The sequence below is a fragment of the Leptosomus discolor genome, chromosome 23 (genome assembly GCF_034619465.1).
Source record: "Leptosomus discolor isolate bLepDis1 chromosome 23, bLepDis1.hap2, whole genome shotgun sequence".
NCBI classification, from domain to species: domain Eukaryota; kingdom Metazoa; phylum Chordata; class Aves; order Leptosomiformes; family Leptosomidae; genus Leptosomus; species Leptosomus discolor.
The window spans coordinates 2,432,446-2,442,814 of NC_141413.1; the positions used below are offsets into that span (position 1 = coordinate 2,432,446).

The window sequence follows — 10,369 nt, forward strand, 5'->3', positions numbered from 1 at the left end:
AGAGCCGACTGCCACTTGCCTGCGCGATGCAAACTCCTGCCGCGCCTCTCCTGGCAAGGGACGGGGACAGCACTGCTCCTGCCCTCCGCTGCGGTCGCGCTCACTCGACTCGACTCCCTCCCCACAACCCCCTGACTTCACTCCTTCCCTCCACGTCTGCCACACTCCACGTCCCGATGTGGACTGAGGGCAAAGCCGCGCTTGCGTCTTGGCTGCAGTGGCAAGGGGGCAGGGCCTGTCAGGGCGTGGCCGCTTGGGGTCCGTGACCTTCATTGTGTGCTAACATGGGTTACCATGGCAGGGGCAGCCCGGCTGCTCACCTTGCACTCACAGCCCATCTTGTACCTCTGGTTTAGGCTCTTCTTCTGGGTCAGGCTCAGGGAGTCCCAGGTGGAGACCAAGTCGCAGAGCCCATTTCCGTGCTCGGGAAGAGCTGTTCACCCACAGTGGCATCCAGCCTTGCTGCCTGAAAAATCCATGCTGTGCTGCTCAGGGTCGTGACAACTGTCACACTACGGCTGTGCCCACACCGCTTTTCCTCATTCTGAGTGACGCTGCCCATTTTTGTGTATTCCTACCTGTGTGCAGCCAGCTGTGGCCTTCTATCCCATAAGAATTTTGGAAAATCACACATTTTTTTCCTCGATTCCTCTTCTGGGCTCACTGCCATACAGGCCCACAGTCCATGAGTATGGCTGGTAAAGTCCGAAGCAATATAGAATTGTGCACTACTGAAAAATATCCAACGGTTCAGCTCGTTTCAATCGTTTAAGGCAAGGCTTTTAGCTGGAACACAGTCGAGACAATTTAAAACTAGTGCTAACCTGCACACCCTCCTTGATTGGCACCTCTTGCTTTATCAATTCTGCGCATTTTGTTCTGTCCTTGGCAGTACATATCAAGATTTTCTTGTCTAAAAGAAACAAGAAAGATCAGTCACAAATACGCAGAAATCCAGACAACCACATCCGTGGTGCCCACACAGTAACATTGCTCTACTGTTTTCCTATGCCCAAAGCTACTAAGGATTAACTGAACACAACCATCTCTTGTCACGTGTTGTCACAAGAGGCACGTGCTGCTTCAGCATCGATCTTTCAGGCTGTTACCAGTGAGAAAAAGGAAGCGTGTTTTACTGTAGGAAACTTCGTTCAGGGCCTCATTTGCCTCTCTAGGCACCCACACGGTGAATAGCCCAGGAAACGGTACAGAAGTGAGCAGCAAAGCAAACCCAGGGCACCCCAAGAGACCCCCTAACGACACGAGTCCTTCTCTCCTTTTCACCATGAGGTCCCAAAGCAGCAGGGCAGGAGCAGGCAGGGCAGTCATGTGCTCGGGTCACACCGGGCAGGAGAGGGCAGGAAGAGCCCTCGAGCACCCAGGATTAGTAAAGAGAATTCCTGCCTTCAACTGAGGTTAGTCCATGCCCAAGGCCAGCGCTGATCCAGACGTGAAACTGAGGGGGTCAGTGAACCCCAGGTGCCACACAGGCTGCACCTTCTTCCCTCGCCTCGTCCATGAATTGTTTTCCAGGCTCCTCCACCTCACCCCGGCTCACACACCTGCAGGCTGGCTCAGGGCTGGCGGGGGGCTGGCGACCCTGGGGGCAGCAGCAGGAGCTGCTCTGACCCTGCTTGTGGGGCTGTCCCTGGGGCTGAGCACTCAGGCCCAGGGCTGGAGAACTGGGCCATGACAGGGCCTGTGGGCCCTGCGGTCTCCAGGTCCCTCCCCCAAGGCCCAGCCACGCTGGGAGTTACCTGCTCCTGCAGCACCCCTAGTCCTGGTCCTGTCCCTGTTCCTATTCCTGTCCCTGTTCCTGTCCCTGTCCCTGTCCCTGTCCCCAGCTGCCCCCAGCCTGTCTCTCCTCCATTTCTCTTCAGGCCCCTCGGCCTCTGCCCCCTCTGGCCCCCAGGCCTCTCCTCACCTCAGCAGCTCCTCAGCCAGCCAGGACGTGGGGCCTGCGGAGGCGGCCTTCAGGAAGGGCCATTTCCCTGGAGCGGGGCCTGCAGCAGCGCAGGGGTGGGCACAGCTCTGCCCGCCCTCGGTCCGCTTGGGGGCCTGGGCCTGCTCAGGGAGGGAGGGGGACAGGAGGGGAGCTGCCCTGGGCTTGCTCTGCATGGTCAAGTCCCAAAAGGCGGCTCTGTCTGTGCTCCGGCCACAGCCCCGGGCAGCAGGAGCTGCGTGACGGAGCCACTGGCATCGGCCAGGCCTTGCCTCGTCACACCGCCCGTGCTGAGCCCAGCGCCCGGGGTCTTCCTCAGGCCTCACCTTCCCCTGGGTGATGGGGAGGAGACGTGGCCTGTCCCGGCGTGGCCAAGGACATCTTCCTGTGGCCAAAGGAAGGACGGAGCCCCCCTTACTCTCTCCACGGGGCTGGCCACTGTCCTTGGCTCCTGTCCCCGGGGATCTTCGGCGCTGGCAGGCCCTGCAGGCTTTCAGGGCCAAGGAAAGGCCGGAGTGCCAGGGGCTTCTGGGGCTCTGGGCAGCTTTGGGCATCTCTGAAGCTGAGGTGTGGCTGCCCCTTTCCCTCTGCAGACACAGATACTTGCTGCCCCCTTCATGGTCAAACCCTGTTTCTCCTCATGGCACATGAACTGGACAGAGGCCACATCCCTGGTAGTCTGGGAGGACTTCAGGGAAACATAGAAGTCAAAGATGCATGCAGATAGGAAGAAAGTGAAAAGCAGCCGTGTCCAGGTTTTTCTGCTGTTTCAGGACAGAACTCAGGCATTTGTGTGCATCCCAGCACCAAAGTATGCTTTTTTCCTCCAAGCTGCACAGCTTTTCACCAGCAAAAGGGAGCTGGGCTGAGCTGGCCTTCAGGATACCTCGGCTCCTTCCTCTTTTAATTGTGTGCCTATACTTCCATTGTCTTCCCAGCAATTTTTTTTCCTTCCTTTCTTCCCCACCCAGTTCCCTCCTCTTTCAAAGGTAATTATAATTGGACTTTCTGGACAGGTCATTGAGTAGGTAGACTCAGGATCTAAGTCTAGGCTGGTCTGTGCCTCCAGAGCTGTAGGCTGAGCAATTCTACCTATAAGGCTAGGTAGAGAGGAGTTCCTGTTTGTCACTTGTGGGTTTTTTTGGTCCTGAGACAGTGAAGGTAAGGTCATCAGCTCTGCAGCAGCTAAAACCACCACTGAAAGAGTTTTGCTGGTGGATGCTGTTCTGTGTGTTCTATTTTCAACAATGATTTCATTAAGCTGGAATTATTTCTATGCAATTAGGGGATGGGGATCTTCTAGCACTGGTCTTCTGTTTCTGGAGAGTGTCCTGACAGCTTTTGTCATCCAGAGCTTTCCTGTCTGTTCCCGAGACAAGCAATGGCCACGACATGGAACAACCCCTATGAGTAATGGCTTCAGCAGTAGGCTTGGATTTAGTGAATCCCCATGGACAAATGTACGTAGCAGGTCCTCCATCCAAGAATTTTGAGGTACCACCACTCTAGAGTGAATCTGGAGTTTGGTCAGGTCCGGCTTAGGGATGGGTTCAGTCTCAGGGCCATGCCCACAGGGACTTGCTGGGAAGGGGGTGGGAGCATGTCCCCAACCCCTGGCAGGAGCTGGGGGAGCCCGCACCTCTGCTGCCAGCTGCTCCCCCCAGGATTTGCTCTCTGCTGAGGCAGATGGCTGGAGAGGAGCTGCGTATCGTGGGGCAGACACTGGCGTCAGCAGAGTCACACCAGCAAGAACCTCAGTGCCAGACTCCCACCGTGCTGAGGCCTTGGCAGACCGTGCTCTGCAAAACCAGGAGAGTTCAAGGGCTTTGGGACAGCTGCAGATTTTGATGCTCCCCCAACAGGGAGGCAGCGGGGATTTGGAGGTGGCTGTGCTGCCTGTCCTGTGTGCTGCCCTGCAGTCCCCGTGCGGTAGTGAGAGGCAACGTCTGATGCAGACAGAGCACGTATAAGCAAGAGCCTTTCTGCATACCATTCCTCGGTAGTGACTGTGAACAACAAGCGTTTTCACTGCTAGGAAGCAGGCACTGTCTGGAAAAACATGCTATTGATTTCAGAAAGTGCAGTTAGAAGAGACTAAACTGAACATTAAAATCACTGAAGAGAATTAGTTCTGGTTTAGCTCAAACCAGGAGAGCTAAGGAGCACTTATCCTAGGTCAAGGAGTTTTTGTTTCCCCTGCTCCGCCAGCCAGCAGGCGCAGAAGAAGCTGGGAGGGAGCATGGCCAGGAGAGCTGACCCCAACTGGTGAAAGGGTCGTAGAACATCATGGTCAGTAGAGAAACTGGGGGGATTTGGCCAGGAGGGGTGCATCACTGCTCTGGAATCGGTCAGTAGGTGGTGGGCAACTGCCCTATGCATCACTTGTCTTTTCTTGGGTTTTCTTGCTCTCTCTCTTTGCTATGCTCCATTTAAATACAGTTACTACTGTTCATGTTAGTATATTTTTTATTATTATTGTCATGATTTTATTTTATTTTACTTCTTTATTAAACTGTTCTTATGTCAACGAAAAGTTTTGTGTTTTTTCCGATTCTCCTCCCCATCCCAGTGGGAGGGGAGAGGAGTGAGCAAGTGGCTGCGTGGGCTTTGGCTGTTGGCTGGGGTTTAGCCACAACGCAGAGAGCACCAGCACCTTGGCCGGTGGCGGTGACATGGCGCTGGCCAACAGGCAGGATTTCCGTTTTGCTGGCTCGGAGTTTTTGGGAGCAGCCGGCTCGCCGCCGGGGCCAGCAGGGAGGTCCGTGCCGCAGCCTGTTTCCCGAGAGGTGCAGAAGATGCCAAGACTGCTGCTGGCCTTCTGGGACACCTTGGCCAGCTTCCCCACTGCGCCGGGCACTGGCCTGGGAGCACCGCTGCTGCAAGAGACCCTCTTGAGGGTCCCGGTGTTGTCCCCACTGCCCCCAGGCTCCTGGCTGTGGCTGGGCTCCAGCAGCGCCTTGGGTGACACAGGTGGCTGCTTGTGCTCGCAGGAGCTCTGCCGGGGCAGCTCCGCTTTGGCCGCGCCTGCCCTGCTGGTGTTGCAGAAGCCTTGAGCTGCTCTGGGCGCGGGAGGCAGCTGCGGGAAGGAGAGCGACTCCTTGGGCGTCCGCGCTGCACCATTGGGCAGAGCTGTGGCCATGGGGGTGGCTTTGAGGAGCAGCCTGGGTGACGGGGAAAAAGCAGGTGCCTTTGGCGGAGCGGTTCTGTTGGGCGGCTCCAGCCCTGCCCCAGATGTACTGCGGGCCACAGGGGCTCTGACCTCCTTTGGCCCCGGCAGCTTCTTCCCCAGCAGCATGTGTGGTCTCTAGAGAAACAGAAGGACAGAGGTTCAGGGAGGAGAGCATTCAAGGAGCCAAGGACACAGAGGGATACGTCCCTCCCCATGCCTTGCCAGGCACGCTCAGGGACCCTTGGCTCAGTAGGATCCCTCCTGTCAACCGTCCTCCCTCGCACCTGCCCGTTCGGAGCAGTGCGCCTGCCTCCCTGCGGAGCTGCAGCCACCCGCCCTCGCAGAGCAGACAGAGGGGCAGCAGCTCCCAGCTCCCAGGAGCGCTGGCTGAGAGCAGCCTTAAGGACTCACCTGGCCCGTCAGCAGTGAAGACAGGGCCCTGCTGGTCACAGTTGTCTTGACCTGAGTGGAGCCAGGCAGGCTGGAGGCAGCTTTGGCCGTGGGCCCCTGCGAGCTCTTCCTGGGGCTGGGGGTTCTGGTGAAGGCAGAGAAGTGCAGGTGTTAACTGCGAGGGTTCGAGCGACGAGAGCGCTCTCGTCGGAGATGCACACAAGCAACAGGAGCCAGAAGCTCCGAGGAGATGAACCGCTCTTGATCTACAGCAAAATCCTGACAAGGAGCTGGACCTCTCCCCGCCACCCTGCTCCGAGCCAGCACGTGCACACAGGCTTTGGGGCTACTTGGGCCAAGCTCCGTCCCACACCCAGGCACGTGTTACCAGCCCCGTGCCCAATGCTGAGAGCAGGGGGAAGAGGGGCCGCAAGACACAGGGCGCTCTCACCTCAGGTAGAACAGCACGTAGGCCTGCTCTTTGAGGACCTCTTCGGTGCTGCTGGGGTGGACCCGCTCATCGTTCATTTTATACCACTGCCCATTGCTGGCCTGCAGAAGGAGAAGAGAGAATGGGGTCCGACTGTGAGCGGCGACACTCCTGGCATGAAGAGCAGCAGGAACAGTGCCCGTCGGCAGAGCTCCTCTCCCCAAAACCCACAGGCGGCCCAGGGCAGGCAAGGGGACTCTGGGAGAGCAGACCTCCACGCTTCCTGCAGCGGAGCACAGCCTGTGCAGCACACCTGATCCAGTGCTCTACACCACGCACCTCTGCTCAGCACCCTCCTTTCTGCACATTACAGGGACCCGTGAGCACCCACCAGCCCCCAGCCCAGACGGGGTGCCAAGAGAGCTCCCCGGGCTCACCTTCACGAAGCAGTAGTAGTGCCCGGCGTGGCAGCTGTACCCAGAGTGCACCAGCACCGCGTAGAGCCCGTACAGGACAGGATCCCCATTCTTCTGAGACATGTAAGGGCGGAGGTTGAAGAACTCGGGGTACCCCACGTCCTGCAGAGAGAGGATGTCTCAGGAGCCTGCACAGCAGATGGCTTTCTTGCTAGAGCAAGGGCAGCTCAGCCGTCCTGCAGATCCCACCTTTCAAGGGAGGGGGACCCGCTCTCGCCAGGCCGAGTGCACGGTGAGGAAGATGCCAGGATGAGCCAAACTCCCTCTGTGCCGCACAGCTGGGGAAGGTCAGCAGGACTGCGGCAGAGCTTGCACTGGATCGCCTCCCACCCTGCTTTGGGCAGCAGAGCCTCGGGCCAGGAGACAGCCCCCGCTCTGGATTGCCGAGCACTCACCTTTGTGAGTTTGCCTCCACCAAAGTCGGCAAAGCGCTTCAGCGAGATGGTGAGAACGTTGGAGGCTCGGTGGATGGTGAAGCCCTTGCTGGCCGTCACTTTCTTCTTGCATCTGCGCAGCAAGAGCTCGAGCTATTCAAGCTGATCCACCACCCGGACAATGCCAGCCCTGGCCAAGCGGCACACCCCACGGCAGGGACCCTGCTGACAGCGGGCACCGCTCCAGGGCACCTGCTTGTGGCCGTGTCTGCTGGCCCCTGCCCTTCCCACCAGAGGAGGGAGCTGAGGAGAGGCAGGCTTCATTGCAGGCTTCCGTGGCCACGTGCCTCACAGTTTAGCCACGGAGCAGGTAGAGAAGCCCTCCCTTACTGGAGCAGGCTTTCCGCCTGCTTCCCACCAGCACACCCACGGGCCCCTTCCCGCCCACAGCCCCACACACTCACTGGGCACACATGTAGGCGTTCTCCCCGCCCAGCAGGTCTGGCTTCACAAACAGCTCCAGCGCCTGCACTAGGTTTGCGGCTTCCTGCAAGGGCAGAGGAGAGGTCAGGGCATGAGTGGCCTGTCCACACGACAGCCCAGCTCCCCGCCGAGACACTGGCCCCGAGAGATAACACAGAGCATGAGCACAGGGCCACAGGCTACACCACACCTGTGAGCCTGCCACCAGCTAGGCACCGGCCAGCACGCTGTAAGGGACGGCGGCACTGCCCCCCACACCACAGAGCCTCAACGCAGGAGTCGTGGCCCACGCTCAGGCAACGGGCACTGCTCTGCCAGAGAGAGAAGGCAGCGCCACAATGGAAGCGGCTTCCCTCTCGCCTGCACCGTGCCTTGACGCTGGCCGGTTAAGGAGCCTTAAGAGCAGTAATGGTGCAGGTGCAGGAACGTCCCCCCACGAGAGCAGAGCTCCTTCCCATGCCCAACCCTGCCCCAGTACCCCGATCTCCAGCGGCAGGTCCAGGTAAGGGTCGTACGTGTCCGAGACGCTCTTGCACGCCAAGCACTTCACTGCAAAAGAGCGAGCAATGAGCACAGCCTGGCACAACACCTGCACCCGCCACCACCCCAGCACAGCGCAGGCAGCTGCAATATTCCCCCTCTCTGCATTTGGGCTCTGGGAGGTGAGCACCAGGATTCACAGCCTGGCAAGGAGGAAGGCTGGCAATTCCGCTGGGACAGCGGTTGTTGCTAGAGAGCTGGCAACAGGGGTTCCTCTATCAGTGGCAATGAGCTGGAGACCCACGGCCAACGGCTTTTTCCATCGCCACAACAGGGGTCACGAGCTGCAGGCACTGCCAGACTGACCGGCTGCAGCTCTGGGTACGTTACGCATGCTTCGCCACTTTCCCAAGAGATTTTTTACCGCAAGGCTCTCGGGGCAACAGCAGCCCTGAGAGTCGCAGGCCCAGGACCTGGCAGCCAGCACTCACCACGGGACCGCAGGTAACCGCCAAAGACCTGGTGAACCAGCGTCGTGGCCTGGGTCTCGCGATCCAACCTGGAGATAACAGCACCAGATCTCACACCACCCCTCCGCCATGGCCACACCCGCGGGCCACCCCTGTGTCCTCGGGACAGCTCCCCTGTGCACTCTGGCCAGCGGATGGGCTGCAGAGCTCCAAGGGCAGAGGGAAGTCGCAGCTGCTGCCAGCCTGCTCTCCCAGTGCCGCAGCTCGAGGGGTGGCACCAGGCTCCGATGCACACCTTCCTTGAGAAGGAGCAGAAACTCCTGGCTGGAGCTCAGAGCTGGGCACTGCAGACGGAGGCAACGCAGGCTTCCCGGGACGGAGAGCCCACAGGAAAGCGGCTCAGCCCTGGCCACAGCGCTGGGGCTGAACTAGCGGGCACGCCTGTATTCCTCAGCAATTGGGACAGGATCCAAACCCATAGCAGCCTCGGGATTTGGGGACAGGACCACAGCTCTGCTATGGTGGAGGAGTCAGGAGAAGGGAGAAGGCAGACAACAGCCCAGAGCTGTGTCACAGAGGGGCAGGGAGCTGGGCCACCCACTCAAGGTCCCTGGAACCAGCGGCTCCCTCTATGAGTCTGACCTGGGGGACACATTCACCCCACAGGCCCCTCCTGTGGGTGCAGGGGACCAGTGAAGGGACAGTGGGGAAGAGCAGCGATGGGCCATCAGAGGCCCCACGTACGTGGTACAGCCTTTCAAGCAGGCCTTCTGCATGGCATCGACGGTGTGACACAGGAACTCGTGCGCATCCTCCTGTCTCCTGAAGAGGATGTGCTGGGCAATATCTGCAGGAGAGGGAAGAATCAGCCCCAGCACGTGCTGCATGATGCAGGCCTTCCCTCCCTTCCTTGGGGCAGGGACTGTGGGGGTTGAGCCCCCTCAAACCAAACCAGACATCAGACTCTTGCCGGAAAGCCCCAAGTGGCCCTTGAAGGCGCCAGCCCCTGGCAGGCTCAGGGAGTCATCTCAGAAGAGCCGTCTGCCAAGACCTGCCCCCATCTCAAAGGCTACGCTCCTGCATTAGCCACTGCTCTCCTGCATGGCTACCAGGGGGAGGGGAAGGCAGCCGTCCTTACTCTTGAGGTCTCGGATGAAGGATATCGGCTTTATTGTCTTGCCGCTGTTGGCAAAAGCCTCAATTGTGTGCTTCTCCATGAGGCACATCATGCAAAAGCCTCCTTGGTCACCTGGAGCAGGAGAGGAGAAGACAGGGCGTTAACGACAGGACATGGCGCCCCACTGCCGGAGCCAGATGCAGGGGTGCTGAGCGCAGCACTGGCAACAGGACAGGCAGGCGCTCCTCCTCCCACTGGCACCCCTGCCCCAGCCCTGCTGCCTGCCGAGCCGGGCCTCCCTACTCACAGCTGCGGCTGTGCTCCTTGGAGAGCAGGTAGTTGGCGAGCGGCGGCGTGTGGGTCAGGCACTGCACCGTGGAGTTGAGGAAGCAGGTGTTCCCCAGGTTCTCCAGCCCGGCGCCGACCTGGTAGATCCGCTCCCACTTCATGGAGAGGCGCTCCACGGGGAAGAGCACCTTCTGGGGCATGGGGACCCCGTCCCCCCGTTCCCCTGCGGCATGGCCGCTGCCTGCAGGGAGAGGGGCGGTGAGTCGTGGCAGTGCGGAGCGTGGGGAGGGCCCCCCTCGCCCGCTCTACCTACCCTGCTTGCCGGGTGGCTTCTCCTTGGCAGCCTCGGCCCAGGGGTTGAGCAGCACGTACTTCCCCTGCAGCTGCTCCAGCTCGCAGGAGAAGCCGTGGCTGGTGGGCTCGACCTCGTTCTTCTGCAGCCGCATCTTCTTGGCCGAGGGGGCCAGCAGCCAGCCCAGCTCCCCATCCTCAGCCATCTCCCACCAGGTCCGCTTCAGCGCCAGCCTCGCTGCCTTCTTCGGCTTCTCCATGGTCAGTGTGGCAGAGGCCGGTGGCCCTGGCTGGGGGGAGGGGGTGGCCAGTTGAGTGGGAGCACCGGCCCTTTCCACTCTGTTCCCAACGCAGGGCGGTGTTGTCAGGGCAATAGGAACGCAGGCCTCGGCATCCCGGGGCCCATCCCAGCCCATCCCACCGCAGTCACCATCCGGGTCCCCACCGCTGTGCCCACGC

The 10,369-nt window shown here is 60.0% G+C and overlaps 1 protein-coding gene across 1 annotated transcript; it reads right to left on the reverse strand.

The window, feature by feature from the left end:
• Positions 1 to 137: 137 nt before the first annotated feature.
• On the reverse strand, positions 138 to 10,170 carry LOC147413866 (ubiquitin carboxyl-terminal hydrolase 36-like). The gene is made up of 18 exons (XM_086477041.1): positions 9,942 to 10,170; positions 9,639 to 9,860; positions 9,353 to 9,463; positions 8,959 to 9,061; positions 8,236 to 8,303; positions 7,743 to 7,813; positions 7,246 to 7,328; positions 6,803 to 6,914; positions 6,369 to 6,509; positions 5,953 to 6,053; positions 5,523 to 5,646; positions 4,579 to 5,246; positions 3,582 to 3,741; positions 2,361 to 2,432; positions 1,925 to 2,064; positions 825 to 913; positions 321 to 433; positions 138 to 212 (listed from the first exon to the last, which is right to left on the reverse strand). Exons 1-18 carry the CDS (start codon positions 10,168 to 10,170, stop codon positions 138 to 140), a joined length of 2,682 nt encoding a protein of 893 aa, XP_086333167.1.
• Positions 10,171 to 10,369: the final 199 nt, after the last annotated feature.

Coding starts and splice junctions, on each gene's coding strand:
- LOC147413866 (XM_086477041.1), bottom strand. CDS start 10,170: ATGGAGAAGCCGAAGAAGGCAGCGAGGCTGGCGCTGAAGCGGACCTGG. Junction 2,433..3,581: donor GGGAGCAGCTGGCAGCAGAG/GTGCGGGCTCCC, acceptor TGGCCCTGAAAG/CCTGCAGGGCCTGCCAGCGC. Junction 914..1,924: donor CTGGCTGAGGAGCTGCTGAG/GTGAGGAGAGGC, acceptor TGTTTCTTTTAG/ACAAGAAAATCTTGATATGT.